This window comes from Zea mays, chromosome 9 (assembly GCF_902167145.1).
Source record: "Zea mays cultivar B73 chromosome 9, Zm-B73-REFERENCE-NAM-5.0, whole genome shotgun sequence".
NCBI lineage: Eukaryota > Viridiplantae > Streptophyta > Magnoliopsida > Poales > Poaceae > Zea > Zea mays.
The window spans coordinates 34,560,366-34,578,744 of NC_050104.1; the positions used below are offsets into that span (position 1 = coordinate 34,560,366).

The 18,379-nt window shown below is 46.0% G+C and overlaps 2 protein-coding genes across 5 annotated transcripts; both read right to left on the bottom strand.

Annotated features, from left to right (window-relative positions):
- Nucleotides 1–191: 191 nt before the first annotated feature.
- LOC103638232 (uncharacterized) lies at nt 192–2,902 on the bottom strand. 2 transcript variants are annotated; one of them, XM_020544338.3, is made up of 4 exons: nt 2,333–2,902; nt 1,020–2,246; nt 809–927; nt 192–727 (listed from the first exon to the last, which is right to left on the bottom strand). In XM_020544338.3, exons 1-4 carry the CDS (start codon nt 2,874–2,876, stop codon nt 449–451), a joined length of 2,169 nt encoding a protein of 722 aa, XP_020399927.1. In that variant the 5' UTR covers nt 2,877–2,902; the 3' UTR covers nt 192–448. The 2 variants fall into 2 exon arrangements, with proteins under 2 accessions (XP_020399927.1, XP_020399926.1); XM_020544337.3 differs by having other exon boundaries at nt 1,014–2,246.
- Nucleotides 2,903–4,231: 1,329 nt separating this feature from the next.
- Nucleotides 4,232–18,030, bottom strand: LOC100273611 (uncharacterized). Of its 3 annotated transcripts, NM_001148027.1 has the most exon segments (13): nt 4,454–5,001; nt 5,560–5,644; nt 5,712–5,797; nt 5,887–5,998; nt 6,087–6,160; nt 6,260–6,292; nt 6,562–6,654; nt 16,556–16,636; nt 16,880–16,961; nt 17,047–17,099; nt 17,181–17,246; nt 17,322–17,485; nt 17,651–17,950. In NM_001148027.1, coding segments are annotated over 13 exon segments (1,332 nt in total). In that variant the 5' UTR covers nt 17,943–17,950; the 3' UTR covers nt 4,454–4,890.
- Between the last annotated feature and the right edge of the window lie 349 nt (nt 18,031–18,379).

Below are 18,379 nucleotides of genomic sequence, written 5' to 3' on the forward strand. Positions count from 1 at the left end.
TGACAGCTAGTAGTTAGTAAATTAGTCAATAGACAGCTAGCTGTTCATCAAAAAAAATAGAAAACACTAAATTGTGACTTATCTGGATGATTTCAGTAGCCTCCCATTCATGAGCAGTTGAGCACACATATCAGCAGCTGGTAATTACAACACAAGTGGATAGGACAGTAATACAAGTGCAGAACACAATTTATAAATAAAGGATAGCACAAGCACATAGTTCTTAGTTCAGGTCTCACACAAAAGAAGACACACAGACACAAAGTGACATAGCTGCAGTTCATAAGACCAGGGCATCACAAAAGGCTTCACTACTAGATGGAGATGGTCCAGATCATATTTCATCTTCACTGTAGCACAAATCTTCATCTTCATACTCTTCTTCTTCAGACTCAAACTCTTCTCCTTCATAGAGCTCTCTCACTCTTGCACTTCTACGAGTCTCAAGCTATTCTTCTGCTCCCACTGCCTCTCCAATAACAGACCAAGGTATCCCTGTACCTTCCATCTCATCTTCCTCCCCATCTCTAAAGACAACTTGTGCACAATCATCTCCACCCTCTTGGAGAAAACCTTGAGCTTCAATTGTATCACTAGACAAGAGAACATCAATGATTTTCTTTGACTTAATCTTTTCTCTCTTATTCATGAGCCTGTTATTGAACTGAATATAGACCAACTTGTTGAGGCGGGTTGTAGTCAGCCTATTTCTCTTCTTAGTGTGTATCTATAAATTAGAAACAAAAGCATTTTCAGTTCTGAAATTTAATCATAGTACTGCTGAAATGATTAATAGATAGGTACTAACCCCTTCAAACCCACTCCAATTTCTTTCACAACCAGAAGAGCTTGATGTCAAAGATAATATCCTTGTAGCCATCTTCTGTAAAGCTGGTGTTTCAGTTCCATATAACCGCCACCATGATGCTGAAATAAATTAGAAACACCTCTATTAGTTTAAAAAACAGCAAACAGCCATGTTAGAAAACAGCAAACAACCATATAATAAGTACCTCTACCTGGATTGTAATCATAGTTTTGAAAAGTTCTTGCAAGCTTCTTGCTAAATGGTCCTTCTCTATTCTGAAATTTTTTCAATTCAAAGTTGGCAGCCTGTTCTTGTTGGTCCTCATCATGATAATAAAATTGCTCGGCACAAGATATGAAGGCTTCATTCATTTTGGGCTCATCAAAGATTGATGGGTTAGCATAGCTATAGTGTGGATTCAGCAAAAAAGCTGTCAAATGCAATGGAGAATCAAGTCTTCCATTCATCTTCTTCTCAATTACAGCCATAACATCTTTGAATCGAGACTCAACATTGCCAAAGGCCTCTTTGACCTCTCTCTTTGCCTTTAGTAGCTCTACATAAAGGAAACCCATGGATGGCTTCACATCCCCATCAACCAAACGGAGGACTTTGACCAATGGCTCAAAAACAGCCAACATTAGCTTCACATCCTTCCAAAAGGCTGGACTCAATATAGTAGTTGTGGCCTCTTTTCCTTTCTTTGATTTCACATCCTTTAATGAGTCCCACCTGCTATGAACCACCATCTTCCTTAACTGGTCCTTCTTCTCTTGCATACTGTTCAAAGTGAGAAAGTATGAAGCAAACCTAGTCACTCCTGGCCTCACTAGCTCTTTCCCCTCTGTGAAGTATCTCAAGCACTCCAATGTTCTTGTGTGGCCATACACAAATATGGTAAATGACTTTGCTTGGTCAATCACTTTCCTGAACTGAGGCAAGTTGCCAATTCCTTGGAGCATCAAGTTGATTGTGTGAGCTGCACAAGAGGTCCAAAATATTTGTGGTCTCTTCTCAAGCAATAGCTTCTTTGCTCCCATGTTGTTAGAGGCATTGTCAGTGACTACTTGCACCACATTTTCTTCACCAATGTCTTCAATTGCTTTGTCCACTAATTCAAAAATGACTTCACTTGTGTGTGACACATCTGACATCTCTTTTGAGCTGATGAAGGAGGTTCCATCAGCACAATTAGTGCATGTATTCATTATGCTTCTCCTCTTCCTATCTGACCAAGCATCGGTCATAATAGAGCATCCATTTTTCATCTTCTCGGCTTCACGTTCCTGCAGCAAACACTTGGTTCTTTCATATTCTTCTTCCAGCAAACTACCTCGAAAGGCATCTTGAGTTGGAGGTGTAAGTCCTGGTCCAAATTGTCCAATTGCTTCACACATTTGCTTGAACTCATCATTGTCACATGCATTGAAAGGTATTCCTGTCAATGATTAAAAATGAAGTCTAATTAGTGTTCAGTTCATGAATTTTAAAATGTGAAAACAGCATCGTATACTAGCAATTTACCATGATTATAGGCCCATCTTGCAATAAACTTGTGCACCTCATGTTCTCTTTCTTTCCATAGTTCCTTGTTCAGCTGCTGTTGTTTGAATGAATCAGCCTTGGTAGGATCAATAGCACGCGTCCATTTGTCAATTGGCCCTAATTTGTGAGGCTGTGAGCTTCCAACACAAGTGACTTCTTCTGACTCCTCTCCAACCCTAGATACATTCACTTCCTCTCTAAGTTCTAGCTCACGAACAGTCTTCTCCTCCCTCTTACTTTTTGCAGCCTCTATTGCTTTCTTGCACTTCTCTTTAGCCTCTAGAGCCTGCGGTGTTGCAGACGTGCATTTCTTCACATTCTTTCCAACATGGGCAAGATGCTCCTTCAACCTATAAATCCCTCCCCTCATCTCCTTGTCACAGAACTTACACTTCACCTTGTCTTTGTTGTTAGCATCAACAAGAACACCATATTCCCATCCAACATCATCTGAATTTCTTTTTAGGAGATTCGCTCTAGCTGCTTCAGTTTCAGAAGGTGCAGCTGCAGTTTCTGATGACATCCTTAATCCTTTCACTTGTACACCACAGGCTATCCTTTCTCTTGACTGCGGGATCTAGAGGCTAAAAGCAGGGGAGGAAAGCAGGGGAGGCCAAGTTAGCAGGGGAGCGGCTGGCGGAGGGGGATGAGCAGGGAGGGGAGAAGCCGGCGGGGGAGGAGAACTCACCTTGGGAGCAGCTGGCGGGGAGGGGTGCGGCGGCTGAACTTCCTCCGGCACCGGCACCGGCAGGAAGCAGGGCCGACGGGGACGAGGGAGGTCGGCGGGTGCACTTCCACCGGCGCGGGATAGCGTCTGGATTTTGCCGCGCGGGGAGGAGGGAGGCCGAGCGGGATAGTATCTGGACTCTAGATTTTCCCGTGCGGGAGCAGGACGTCGCGCGCTAAAAACTCGGTCGCGCGCTAAAAATCGACGTGCGCTCCCGCCGCCCGCCTACGGCGCCTGCGCGCCGCAAAATCGCCGCGGAGGCGCGGCTGAGCGCCGCCTAGGCGCTGCGCCCGCCTAAACGCCGCACAGCGCCCTAGGCTACACGGCAGCCCACCAATTAGCGCCTAGGCGCGCCTAGCCGCCGCCTAGCCGAACACTGTATATAGCCAAGGTAACTTGGAGTACAAGTATACAATCTCCTAAACAGGGAAAGCTATATGCTTATACAAGGAAGACTATAATCAGTCTATACTAGTCTATATACGGCTGCACTGTCCATATATGTCTGACACTTCTTTTGAGGTGTTGCTTTCCTCATTGCCTTAGTCCAAGTAACTTTAGCATCCAGTAAACTACAAACACAATACTAACAAGCACATTAGTCCACAGGTTATGTTTATCATCAAACACCAAACCCTATTGAGCCAAATGGCCTGGAGTCCATTTTCCTTACAAGAACAAGTTTGGACATGTTCGTACTTGACAATGTGAAATATGAGGCAAAACCACTATTACAAAACAGTCAAATTCAAAAGCAGGAGCAAAATCACAATCTAACAAACCACCACCAAACCCAATGCTTGTATGCATCATGTAACACAACAAATCAACTTCTATTTCGCAGGGTCTTATTATCATGCTGTCACCACACAGAATATGTGTGATGTGTCGCTATAAAACTTTTGGTAAATCACTATTGCCTCTTCAACCACACTCAAATTATTTTCATTACACCTACACATATATAATAATAAAACACAATACATGAACAGAGGCATCCAGCAGGCAGAGCACGTCATCCATCAGCAGTGGTTTTTCTGATCACGAACCAAGATACTAAGCTTAACATCCAGATCCATAGCATAATGTTCAGCGACGAGCGCAAAGGCCCGTGCTTCAGTGGACATCCGGTGCGGAAAGTGCTGTTACGATAAGCGGAAAAACATAAAAAGCAATGATTACTCGTGAAGGTCTACACAAAAAGAGCGTTTGGTTCTAGCAGACATATCATAATTACATGTACCGATGGAATGAATAAAATAAGACCAGTTAACATAATATAGTCATAGATCTTAGGTTGTAACCCTTTATGAGTTTGTCGTGGTGTTTTCTATATTTTTTAATGGAAAATGGGACAGGGCCGTTTGCCAGTTCTTTAAAAATTGTAGTTAACCATCTGATACGGAATAAATATGTCCACTAAATTGACGGTTCTTCGTAAGTACTAATTAGTTCGTACAAACTTGCAGAGAGCACTTCGTTGCAATCTTGCCTTTCACACAGCAGCACGTACTTGATTCTGCTCAATGTGGTACTTGATTCTGCTCAATGTGATACTTGATTCTGTGAACAGCAGGATCCCATACAGTACACGGGCAAAGATACCGAGAAATTCATTGTGCAATGAAGCCGGAGATATTCTGTTTATGGACCATGAAAGATGCAATGTAGTCTCTGGTGCACCATACTCCCTGTTCTTGAATAACTTACCTCGAACCTTTTTAACCAACTGAAATACTGAATCACTCCAGTCACTTCAACGGGACTCACTGTCTGAGGAGAAAAATAAGTATTGCGCTTCGCTCATTTCTTACTCAGATTCGTCATCTTGCTCAGATTCATCATCTTCATCGGAATCATCTTCAACTGATTCCGTGAAAGCAAATTCAGCAACAATGGGCAAATGATCACTGCCAATTTCCTGAAAAAAAATTATGGCACAATAGCAGTTACAGAGTTAGTACATTCAGGATCAGCAAAGATTAAGATTAAGCTGTTGTTTCACTGTTGAGGATTTCGATTTCACCACAAATAAACACGTCCCTCGATAATCTATAATTAACTAACACACATTTTTTTTATCAACATGAGCTTGCAGAATTGACATTGTGTCAGTTAAAGCAATCAGAAATGAGAACTTTCCAAACATGAAGAATTCGCCCGAAGTTCCTACAGCAAAAGGACACACGGAGCCTCATCTACAAAGACTACATGTGCGAAGCTTCATCCACGAAGACTACATATGAAGACAAATATCTAACAAAGATTTAATGAAAAGAATTACCCAAGACCTTAAGTGATGAAGTCCAAGAACACCAGTAGATACATAAACATGTTGGTGAAGATTAATCATTCACTAGGACTGGTTAACAGAGATGGATGAAGGAGATGCAAAATGGCCATACTATCCTTATGTAAACAAGCTGTTGTACGAAAGGATTCATTTAAATACTATGGAGAAAGACAGATGCAGTATTACCCTGGTTGGAAGACCCCTCGTTCTCTTCAAAACACTAATAGGTAACGTGTCCAAAACTCTGGAGCATTCAATTCCATGAGTGTGCCTTGGACAAAGAATGTCAGTCACGTTGTGTATACATACAACAAGCAGGCAAACATTTAGAGGCATACCACAGGTAATCAACAGTTCCAAGAAACTTCCTGTGGTAGGAAGTTGCCAAGGGTTCACCATGAAGACCCCTATTGTTTGAATTTCCCTAGAATAACGGGCAACATAGTTTCAAATGAAGCCTTAATCTAAATGTCAAAAGTCATTGTGCTCCCAATTAAAGTTACAAACTAGTACCTTTAACATGGCATATGAACTACTGAGCTTCAGTGGATGTTCAGCCACCATGACATTTGAATACCCTGTGGCATTTCTCACTTCTTCATCAGTCCATTGATACTTGAGCAGGCTATGAGAAATATCAGGATAAGTCTTCACTAAAGTAAAAGAAGACATGTACTAGGTTAGTTAGTGATATGACAAAAAAGACTACTGACCTACAAAGCTCATACCCAAATTCAGTGCTATCAAGTCCAGATAAATGCCTTCTATCGTGCAAAGAAATGTTCAGCTGGTTACACAAAAACCAATGCAATTTCACTGTCGGTTAAATTTGTAATAACTAGGGATAACTATAATTTCCTCAAGAAGTTCTAAGGCATCACTCTACCTTCATTGTCGACAAGAACTTGTAGATAGCACTCTGCTCTCATAAAATAAGAAAACAAAATAACAGAAGAAATAAAAAATGTGAGTAACATATCAAAAGGCATCCACTTTCTTCAAATTAGATATCATAAGAAACTCAAGATGGCCTATTCGCACCACACTACCATGGACATACAACTAATTTATAGTATATCATTTCTGAATATTGCTGTGTTTGTATTGCAGTTGTGTAACAAAAAACTTGCTACACATAGTTTTCTTGTAATATAAAAAATCATGTGTCAAGAAGTAACAAAGCTATACATCAGGTGTGCTGTTGAAATCACCGGCAAGCACGATGGGAATTTTATCCCATTTTTCAGCAAGAGCATTTGCATTCTCAAGTAGCATGCGAATCTGCAGGGAGAATCAAAATGGAGAAAAACAAATTGGATAAAGTTCAAGGGTGGTGAAACCGAAATTAGCTAATTTTAACCAGAAATGTCAAAACTATAAATTCTGTTTGCAGCTGCAACGCTCGTGTCGCCCCTGCTCGGGTGGCTCATGCGGCAAACCATAGCCGCCGCCTCCTCCGCCCCTCCACCTTGCCTTGGCCTCGCCGCCGCCTCCTCCGCCCCTCCACCTTGCCTTGGCCTCGCCGCTGCCAAAGCAGGGCCGCGTCGCTTCTCGCATGCCCCAAGGACGGCGGCGGCAGGGAAATGCTACCCCTCGCTCCGCACCTCCCCATCCCCGCTCCTCCCGCACCGGCATGGGTGGGTGGCATGGCGGTGCGACCATGCCAGCTAGCCCACGGCGGCAGTGCGCGCTCGCGTGGCTAGCCTACGGCGGCGGCACCTGCTCGCTCGTGCTGCTGGCCCGCATCGGCGCCTGCGCGCGCTGCTGGCTTGCGGCGGCGGGTGCACAGCTTGCCCGTGCTCATGGCCGTGTGGGCCTTGGTCTGGCGGCGGTCCTGCGGATGCCAATGACGAGTTCAAGGTGGCGCGACTGCTGGTGGTGGGTCGTGGGTCAGCGGCCTTGGCAATTCACGGCGTCACGGCTTCGGTCCACGCTCCTCGGTCGACTGTAGGCCAGATCTTGAGGCTCCTCGGCCAGATCCATCTCTCCACCTCCCTTTTGGTCGGTGGTGTGGACAAGGCCAGCTGGTTCTATGCACTAGGTCGTGGGGTGAGAGGTCCTCCGGCGAAAGCCATGCCCGCTTGCGAGAGGACGGCGGTGACGCCTACGGGCGCCACTCCTACCCTATTGAGGGTGCCGTCCTTGGACCCCTCGTGCTTCATTTGGGAGTCCTTGCCTCGGACTTTTTGGGGTTTCTCGCTGGCTGCTCGGTCGACGTCGAGACTCTGAAGGTTGGGGCCTACTGGGTTGGTGCGTCGGTGGATGGCAAAAGGTGGCAACAAGCGGCGGCTTGGCAGGGTGACATCGGTGTGGTTGTTCCTGCAGGTTTCTCCTTGGTTCTGGTGATCTCCATTGCTCTACTGGGTCTTCGAAGAAAACTTTTCTTAGTTGGTTCTAGGCGGGTGGCAACGGCGTTTCGACGTCATTTCTCCTTCTTGAAGGTGCTGCCCAGAAGACCTTCAGTTTGCATGGTTGTCAGTGGTATGGAGGCTTTTCGTCGCTCCACTTAGCTCGGTGGTGCTTGGGCCTTTGTTGCTCTTGGCGTCTGCTTGCTCCCGGTGTTCGGCGATATGGACCCTTGCTCGTGGTGAAGAATCGGAGCTGCCTCGCGTGGAGCGTGTCGAGTCTTGGCAATGATGGCGCGCCGCAGTCTTCCTCCTTGTGTGTCATTGCTGAGTGTAGGCATCGTCGAGTTCCTTTGGCCGTGTGCAGGCCGTCTTGGGAAGTCGGAGTTGCTCGTCCCTTGTGTTGAGCTCAGCAATGATGACTCTAAATGGGGTTTGTGTGGGGGGGGGGGCTGTCGTTGTCTAGGTTGTTTGTGGGGGCCTTCGCGAAAGGACCTCTAGCGTAATGGTTAAGGCTTCCGAGTAGCACCTCCAGGTTCTGGGTTCGATCCCCCTCGAGAGCGAATTTCGGGCTTGGTTAAAAAAAACCTCGTTGTGCCCCGCTCGTTCCCGGGTTACGTCCTGCGCGCCACCCTCCGGTTGGGCCGTTGCTGTGACACCCCAGGTGTCTATTTCGCGTTATGTCGGGAGATTAATCCTAATCTCGGATGCTCAGTAAAAATTTCTATTTCTCGATCGTGCCTATCTCTGTTTATCAGGCTTTCTCTTGGAAGTTCACCGAATTCAGAGTTAATCGATCGCGAGAAACAGCCAATTTTGGAGCGTGTTAAAACTTTTAATTCTCGGAACTAATGCAGACTCGAAGATCATTCTCGAATTATAAATCTCATCTGAAGCTCTTTAAATCAAACTCTCAACGACTGTTATCTGATCTAAGCCCGAATCTAATTCCTCGAAACTTCGATCTATGTTCGACTATTTTATCTGGGTCCGTATTCTCCAACGGGATACTCAGTATGTCGCCCTCTAATTAATTCTTATCCGACTCGACTTCATACCTTTGTGTTCGATCCCGATTTAAAAATCAACATCGGCGATGATTTTAAATGTCGCGATTTGTCTCTTTCAATCAAAAATCCGAAAGCTGGTCGTATCCCGAGACAATTTATTTTCGAATCATGCGTAGGAAATTATTGCCGAGCGAAATCAAATCAAACTCTCGGCCGAGTTAATCGCCCGATCTTCCGAAAACTATTTCGCTCTGTTCTCCGTAGAGACGAATTCCGCAGGAGCATTTTTATTCTGGGAAAGAATTAGCATTCCGATAATCCATGTTTGATCAAAATGCCACAAAATAAAATGGAAAATAATTAGCGTGACCCGGTTTAGTGTTTTGGGCCAAACCCATTCTAGCCAATTTGGCCCACTAAAGAACCCTAACCCTAGCCCATGTCTATAAATAGGAGCCCTCTCCCTTGCAAATTGGAAAATTTCCATCTACCCCCCCTAGCCGCCATTTTCTTTTCTCCCAGCCATCTCCACTTCTTCTCCCCACGCCATCCTCCTTCCTGCTCCTCACGCACACCAGTGGAGGGCCTCCCATGGCGTCTCCTCCCCTTTCCTCAAGCCAGCCACCCTAGCTTCCATTCCTCTCGCCACTAGCCATGGGGGTCGACATCCCCTCCTCCCCCTCTGCACCATGGTCGGTTCTTTGCTCCCCTCGGAACCCAGCAGGGAGAGCACGCATGGAGCTCCCTAGGCTCCCTCGCTTGGAGCTCGACCAAGGCCGAGCACTCAACTGTTGCAGCCCCTTGACGACGCCCTGCCCTCCTCCCTCCCCAAGTCCTTCTTCCCCATGGCGTCGGGATCCCTCCTTCCGGCAGCCGTGCTCCTCAAGCGCGCTCTGCTCGAGCTCTGCCGGACCTACAACTTCCCTGCGCGCGGCCGCGGCACATGGCTCTGCGCTCCCCACGGCCACAACTCTCCAGCTCCCCTCTGCTCGGACGCCGAGCTCCCTACGCCGGGTCCCCCTACCTCTGCTCCTCCATGGTGGAGTGCTGGCACGGACACCATCTCTGGCGCTGCCTTGCTCCATTTTTTCCCCTGTGTTCTCTCTGCTCTCTTGGCTGCTGGCAGTCAGGGCGCTGAACCCTGCTCCCTGCTCCAAAAATCCAGCGAGGTCCCGTCTCCAAACCCGCTCCCTGGGTCGGCAAGTTTCTCCATCTCCGGCACCGGCCACTCCCTTCACCGCACGATGTCTCCCCCACGCTCGACCTCGGCAGGGATGCAGCGAGCCCCATCGATCTGCACGGCCCCAGCAGCCATCATTTCCATGCACGTCGGCGCCGAGCTTCGCTAGTCGTCAATCTGCGCAGCGAGCAACAACCTCGGTGAGCTACTAGTTGTCCTGCGCTTTTCGTGTTCGATTGAATGGCCGCACCAACAAATCGTGTAATAAACTGTGCCATGCTCGCAGCCGTGTCATCGTCACGCCTCGCGCGTCGCTCGTCGGCAAAGTGCCCAGTCTGATGGCATGCATGTGCAACTCCGATCGGATTTCGGCCAGGTTGTTCGCCTTGAATGATTCGCGATTTGTTTTATTTACGTATTTGGTCGGTGATGTGCGTGTGTGAAAATGTGCGTGAAATTATAATGGTATGAATGAACGCGTATATAGAAGAAAATGAAGTAGAACAAGAACTCGGATGTTTTTATATCTTGGTAGGAAGAATATGTGATGTACAGTCAAGCAACGATTGAAGTGCAACTCATGCGTCATGTAATTAAAAAGTAGAACATATATGTGTTGTATGGTCGTGATTGAATTGTAGTGCGAAGGATAGGTTTTACTATTTTAAACGGTTAGTCGGCAGACTCGATCAGTAAAGCTAAAGTTGATTATGCGATTAAGATGAGGTGACGACATGTCGTAGTAGTCGTCGCCTTCTCTATGTTTTCGAGTCGGATAAATACCATAGGCAATTAATTGTTGATACCCAAGGATTGTTAGAAACAAGTAGTCGTGCTCTACCTATTGCGTCAAAGGAAATATGGTGTGTTGATTAATTAGGAGCTAAGTGACCTGATATAGAAAAGTAGTTAAGAAAACTAATCGAATTACTTTTAGCTATATTTTAAGTTAAGATGTCTAAAATGGTGAAACCAGTTTTGTTGGTCTCATGGTGTTGTGATTGAGAAAAATATGAACTTGTGTATGAATTACTATTTTTTTATGTTGTGTTAGCCAACTCTTGTTAAATAGAGGAATTCAATTGCGTTAAGTAATTGTTATATGTAGATGTTTCCAGTACTTCAAGTGGTTGCAAGTTAATTAGTAGACTCTCTATGTGACGCTAGATGTCTAGGTAGAATTCTGAAATTTATGGTGCCCAAATTGTTGAGTTAGAGGTTTAATTCGATCAATGCCGATTAAGTGGTTGAAAATAACTAGTAAAGAAGTTGTAGATGTAAAACTGGAAACTATTATGCATATGTCCTCGTATGATGTTGTGGTACCTTGATGACATTAAAATGATCATGTGTTGCGAGAAGTAAAGAGTTTAGAATTAACCTATCGTCACATGCTAATTTACATTATTAAAGTGTCTCTTTCATGGTAACCAACTTACATAACATAAGCATGTGATAGTTGTGTTCGATAACCAAATCATTACAATTTGGAAATGAGAATTTGTAGTAACTGTCCCTGATTGTGCTTGATGATTGAGTTAAGTGTTCCTGTGCTTGCAAGCTGAAAAATTCTTGCATGTATAGTTTTGGTTGTGCAATTAATCTAGTAAAGCAAAATATGTTTTCTATAAGTATGTTCCATATACAAGTTGCAGCTAACTTATACATCTAGCTTGTCTTAAAATTTCATGATCTTAGGATTAATGGTTTAGAAGTTGTGCTCTTCACAAGGCCATCACCTGAATCTATCGGATTTCGGCCAGATTTCAGAGATTGCAATGGTTGCTTAAGTTAATGTTGAGATCAGTGATTGGTGGTCACAAGAAAGTTGTGGACAACTTTATTATCTTGCTGGTGTTAAAATTTGACAGTCATAGGTCTAACAGTTTAGGAGTTATGCCTTTTACAAATTCAGTAACTGAATCTGTCCAATTTCTGTACAGATTTCAGAGATTGAATTGTTTGCTTAAGATAATGTTGCAATCTGATCATAGTCGTTATAAGAAAGTTGTAGATGCTTTTCTGATCTTGCTTGTGTTAAAATTTCACAACCATAGATCTGACAGTTTAAGAGTTATGAATTTTAAAAACTGGTTGCTGTGTTCTGTCCACTGACAGAACAGATTTCGAAAACTGAATTGTTTGATTCAGTTCAACATAGAATCAATTCTTGGTGATTATAAAAGTTGTGTAGTGGTTTTTTCAAGCTTTCCAAAAAGTCTTGGATCACTCTTTTTGGTCATCTGAAGATTAACTTATGGATGTTTTAAGTCTGAAGACTAAATCTGTCTAGTTCTGGACAGCAAAGCCTTCTAGAGTCTTTTATCCTTAGTTAAATATTAAATCACCTTGAGATGTTTATAAATGATATGTAGACAATTTCATTACCTTTCCAGAAAGTCTAAAATCACTTGTTTTGGATGCATGAGTCTCTGTTTACGAATTTTTGAAACAAAGGGTCTGAATCTGTCCAGATCTGGACAGCGCTGCTGTAATTGCACTTTTTGACCTTGCTAAGTGATGAATCATGTTAAGGTAAAAATACTAAAGTTGTAGAGCACTTTTTAAGCTTTCCAGAAAGTCCTAGTTTGATATTTTTGGATTAATATTTGAAGAGTTATGATTAAAACAAGTAACTGTTGTGCTGCTGTCCTAAAAATCTGCATGTGCGCATTTGATTGTTTAGTTCACCCTGTTTGCTAAAAATGTTTGGTTAACACTTAGGTAATGTAGACTTGCCATGGCTAAGCTTGAGATAACATATGTGTCATGTTTATATGTTTCTTTCTAGTTGATTGTGATATAGGAGTTTCATAGACATTGATGCCTAGGTCCTATTTAACTTACGTTGTCTTGGTTGCTCTTGTGTGGTCAATAGGAGAACAAATGAACGATTAAGGTGAGCGTAGTAAATGCGTGTTCTTGTAATGTCGTAGTCGCGTTGCGTAAATATATAAAATGTTGTCGTCTTTTTAATGGTGTTATGTTTGTCGGCGTTTCGAGACCGGGGGGTCCCTTGGGCCGACGAGTGAGTGTCGCCGCGTGCCCCAGCCCAGATGGGTCGAGCGCGAAGGGGGGAGAAGCGAGGCGGCCGGAGACCGGCGTGAGAGAGGTGGGAATCCTGCGGCCTTCGTGTTCGTCCCGCGCCCAGGTCGGGTGCGCTTGCAGTAGGGTGTTACAAGCGTCCACGCGGGTGAGGGAGCGAGCGGCTTCCAAGCGAGCGCCTGTCTCGTCCTCGTCCCCGCGCGGCCAACCCTCTCTAAGAGGGCCCTGGTCCTTCCTTTTATAGGCGTAAGGAGAGGATCCAGGTGTACAATGGGATGTAGCAGAGTGCTACGTGTCTAGCGGGGGAGAGCTAGCGCCCTAAGTACATGCCGTCGTGGCAGCCGGAGAGATTTTGGCACCCAGCTGGTGTGATGTCGTGGCCGTCGGAGGAGCGATGGAGCCTGGCGGAGGGACAGCTGTCGGAGCGGTTGGGTCCTTGCTGACGTCCTCTTGCTTCCGTAAGGGGGCTGAGAGCCACCGTCGTCACAGAGCATGCGGGGCGCCATCATTGCCTATCTGGCGGAGCTAGCCAGATGGGACGCTGGTCTGGTTCCCTGCGGCCCGAGTCAGCTCGGGGTAGGGTGATGATGGCGCCTCCTGTTGACGTGGCTGGCCTGCGCCCTAGGTTGGGCGATGTGGAGGCTCCTCCGAAGCCGAGGTCGAGTCTGTCTTCCGTGGCCGAGGCCGAGTCCGAGCCCCTGGGTCGGGCGAGGCGGAGGTCGTCGGCTGAGGCCAGGGCGAAGTCCGAGCCCTGGGGTCGGGCGAAGCGGGGTTCGTCGTCTTCTGGGGCTGAGCCCGAGTCCGAGCCCTGGGTCGGGCGGAGCGGAGTTCGCCGTCTTCCGGGACTTAGCCCGAGTCCGAGCCCTGGGTCGGGCGGAGCGGAGTTCGCCGTCTTCCGGGACTTAGCCCGAGTCCGAGCCCTGGGTCGGGCGGAGCGGAGTTCGCCGTCTTCCGGGACTTAGCCCGAGTCCGAGCCCTGGGTCGGGCAGAGCGGAGTTCGCCGTCTTCCGGGACTTAGCCCGAGTCCGAGCCCTGGGTCGGGCGGAGCGGAGCTTCCTATGGTGCCTTTGGCAGGGCCTGACTGCTTGTCAGTCTCACTCTGTCAAGTGGCACTGCAGTCGGAGTGGAGCAGGCGGCGTTGTCCTTCTGTCAGGTCGGTCAGTGGAGCGGCGAAGTGACGGCGGTCACTTCGGCTCTGCCGGGGGGCGCGCGTCAGGATAAAGGTGTCAGGCCACCTTTGCGTTAAATGCTCCTGCGATTTGGTCGGTCGGTGCGGCGATTTAGTCAGGGTTGCTTCTTAGCGAAGGCAGGGCCTCGGGCGAGCCGGAAATATGTTCGCCGTCGGAGGTGGGCCTCGGGCGAGACGGAAATCCTCCGGGGTCGGCTGCCGTTGTCCGAGGCTAGGCTCGGGCGAGGCGTGATCGAGTCGCTCGAATGGACCGATCCCTGACTTAATCGCACCCATCAGGCCTTAGCAGCTTTATGCTGATGGGGGTTACCAGCTGAGAATTAGGAGTCTTGGGGGTACCCCTAATTATGGTCCCCGACAATGTTGAACGTCGATAACGTGTAAATGACTAATGTTAGCGTGTGGTTGTTTACGGTGTCTTACAATTAAGTGTTAGTTCGCTACTGTGTATTTATATGACTTGTGCTACTTTCATTATATTCATACATATGCATCTTGCATCTCATTTAGGACCAAGAGATGATGATCGTGCAAGTGACGTGGTGCCAACCACAAGATGCAGTTGGTGGACGACCTGAAGAATGGACTTGACTAGTGGATGCTCGCCAAGCGAGTGCCACCCAGCAAACACTATCTAAGTGTTAAAGAAAAGGCAAACCCCGGTTTTATGCATAACCTATTTATTATGCTATTTTACTACACTTAATGATTGTAGGATTGAATGTGCACTTAAGTGTAGGAGTTGTTTGAAACCCTAGTTGCATGATCTCAGGAATCCTTTTGTGATGGATACTAGTATGCTAGGTCGAGTAGTTGCTTTACTAATTAGGGATCTCGGTAGAAGTCGAGTGATTTTTCTAGCACTCGCGCGAGGTCAGGAATTTGTTGTACTCACTTTCATATCATAACGAGGTTGGTTTGTGGGCAACAATCCATGGGGATTGGTTGTCTACGGGATAAAAATTTGAATAAGGATTATGGTGTGGTACCGTGAGTCAAGTGTTTGAACGTACTAAACATATACCGAGAAATATGGTAAATCGGTAAGCCTAGTACCTGATTGAACCTGGCAGCAGATTGCCCTCCTCACGCGACCTGAGACGTGGTCTCCCATTCCGGTTATGGTGGGTACAAGTGTGGTCACTGCACGACGGCGGTCGGGGTCAGTGAGGCATTGTACGCCAAGGCGGTGAGCCCCTCTCTGCTGACGGGGAATCGATGGGGACGGTTGATGTGTGTGGTGACGGAGTGTCTCGCCATGTCGTGTGTTTAGGTTTACCTTGCAAGGATAAAAACTCGATTCGAATCGTCTGCTTCTCGCAGCTAATGAGACTGCTTGATCCATGCTGCTACATTGAGTAATAAGTGGAAATGAGGTGACTGGAAAAAGATGTTGATTGCTAAAAATGTTTGATATCATGTATGAGTAGCTAGGTACTCACTTAGTTTAAAAGGATCATACTAAAATTTGAAAAGCTAAAACTTGATTTTAGACTCAGCTAGTGCTTTTGGCAAACCAAACCCCTCAGCCAAACAGCTGCATGTCTAGAGGTAGAGGAGTAGACTCCTCACACCGGGTAAGTCTAGCTGAGTATTAGTATACTCAGCCTTGCTTGTGGCACAATTTTTGCAGGTACTCCTTGATTTGGTTGATGGTGTGACTTGGCCTCCATCCCTGCCACCGGGATAGACGGTCAAGTGGGTTATTGCTTCCGCAAGAGAGGACCAGGAGGAGTAGCGTGGCCAGGCTTCGCCATGTTACTCGGTTTTCTCCGTTAGTTATTTCCGCTGCATTAAAATTTATGGTTATTATTTCTGAAACTCCGATAATGTAATCACTAATGATACTTATTAAATTTGTGGTATTATGTTTTATTGTATTTCTCTGTGCCTCACCTTCGTGTGAGCTAGTGGTATTCGATCCTGGTAAGTGGCTTTATCGGACTAGATCCGAGGGACTGACGGGTTATTCATGTTTAAGTGTGTTGCTGCCCTCAAGGGTGCGACTTGGGCACTTAAGCTGGAATAATTCGGGCGGTTCCGCCACAGTTGCAGAGTGGGCGGTGATGGCCCGCTAGTGATGGGGGGCCAGGGTTCGGTGATTTTCTCGGACGGGACCATGTTTCGATCTCTTCTTAATATAATATAATATCGGGAAGACGGTCTTTCCCTCCCCGGCCGAGTTTGTGGGGGGCTTCCGCCGGCTTCTCTGACGTGCACTCTGTGTAGGTTTTAGGCCCGGTTTTCCTTAAAAAGTTGGTCAATTCCATTCTTCTTAATTGAGAGGCAGAGCTCCTGCTTTACGTTAAAAAAAAATCTGTTTGCAGCATGCCATCAGCAAATGACCATGTCCATATGAATTGACATGTGTACAAAAAATACACATGGCAAATAAATGAGCTAAGGTTAATACCTGGCCCAGTTTTACATCACCGCGCTTTGGATTAAACAAAACATGAATATTCCCGAGTACAAATTTGTGTGTTCCATTAAGCTGAAAAATAAATAGGAAACAAACATTCAGAAATTACGTGCAATATAACAGCAATGAAACACTGGTTACTTAGCTGTAAATGGATGAAGAGAGCTACAGAATAATACCAGATTTTACAGCTTATAACAATTAGTGGACAGTTTCTGTAATTTACAATGAACAAGATTTTTTCTATGATTTTGTTTAGAAAATGTACAATCATATGGAATTATTCATTGAACTAACTAGTGCTACTTCAGGTACCTCAAAAACACATATTTGAGCAACATTATTTCGAAGATTGAATTCACTAAAGTCAATACTATCTTCCTCAACCAGATGTAACCTACATTTGAAAAACAAAAGATGAAATGAAAATACCATTTTATTCGGATGAATGAATATAATAAAGGGCAATGCATCATCCATACTGTTTTGACTTCCAAAATATGGCACATCCATCTCTAGTATCTCCAGTACGCCTCTGATGATCATGAACTATTACTTAAGAACTGAAACATTAAAATATTTGAAAGGAAATGTCTTTGTGAAGGAAGTGATGTACCTGAAATATACCTTCGTACCCTCTGCTCTTCATTCCTGCAGCAATGTCCTGAAACCTATCCACCTCCTAGCTTCCAGATAACAAAGTGTTACAGAGTACAGTGCATGAATGTCATCACTATCAATGAGACTGGATTCTTACTTGAAGACACACTACGTCAGGATCCCAGTGCCTAATTTCACGAATAATAAGTCGCCTCCTTGAATCCCACCTCATTGCATCCCAGGGGGCATCCAAATAAAGGTCGGGATGATTCCGAGCATTGTAATCAGCCAAGATGTTGTATGACATGATAGTGCAGGCATCTATGAAAGCAAAGCACAAGAACTCAACCAACCATGAAAAAAAAGGGGGAAAACAACACCGCAAGCATACTAAGGCATATAGACAAACATATGGTGAGCAATGGCAACTGGGAACTATTTTCTCCTAAATTTAAGCGATGTCAGATAACTAAGCGCGACGAATACCTCCGGAGGAGGAGGTCGAGGCGTCCTCCGAGCAAATCCAAAGCCTGGAGGAGAGTAAGGCAGGCTGGGGCGCGCGGAACCGCTGCCAGACGCGACCAGGGGCACGCTCCGGGTTGTGCCAGCGGCGGCGGTGGTAGAGGGGCACGGTGTTCTCGGCGGACGCGCGCCACGACGCCGTGCTTCCAGGAGCCGATGGAGAGCGGCCACGTTTCCGCGGCGGGTGGGAGGCGGGTGCCGGCGGCGAGAGCCGCGCGCGCGGGGCGGTGGATGGCATTGCCCCGCGTCGAGACATGGTGGTTGGGCGGGCGGGCGAAGGGGATGGAAATTGACGGGCTGGCTTTGCTAGGGTTCTCAGATTGGGCCCGTGCATCTTTTGATTGGCTACGAGTAAAATATCGTCAAAAAGGAAAACACTTTAAGATAGTCCCAAGGGGACATTCCAGACCACACGGTTGTGTCATCAGAGAAAAAAAACACCTACACGCAAAAATTGCGAACAGCAAAAAAAAAAAATTGTGTCACAAACTCAGTACAGAAATTAGAGCACAATGCGCTACAAAAATGGAAGTCGCTTAGGGTCCTTTGGCGGGATTTTAGTTTTTGTAAAATAGTTTTGACTCTGACTTTTCCATGTGAGCAACTTTTATGAGGGAGTTAAAGCTATTATTAAAACCCATTTGGCAACATAGGGTTCTTTGATAGGGCTTTAACTTTTGCAAAAGTAGTTTT

Excerpts from the sequence above, each read along its gene's own strand:
- LOC103638232 (XM_020544337.3), bottom strand. The coding sequence starts at position 2,876 with ATGTCATCAGAAACTGCAGCTGCACCTTCTGAAACTGAAGCAGCTAGA. Across the intron at positions 2,247-2,332 it reads AAGATGGGCCTATAATCATG|GAATACCTTTCAATGCATGT; the intron begins GTAAATTGCTAG and ends AATCATTGACAG. Across the intron at positions 728-808 it reads ATTGGAGTGGGTTTGAAGGG|ATACACACTAAGAAGAGAAA; the intron begins GTTAGTACCTAT and ends TCTAATTTATAG.
- LOC100273611 (XM_008660047.3), bottom strand. The coding sequence starts at position 18,020 with ATGCACGGGCCCAATCTGAGAACCCTAGCAAAGCCAGCCCGTCAATTT. Across the intron at positions 17,486-17,650 it reads CTCGACCTCCTCCTCCGGAG|ATGCCTGCACTATCATGTCA; the intron begins GTATTCGTCGCG and ends TTGCTTTCATAG. Across the intron at positions 6,161-6,259 it reads AGTTCTTGTCGACAATGAAG|CTGAACATTTCTTTGCACGA; the intron begins GTAGAGTGATGC and ends TTGTGTAACCAG.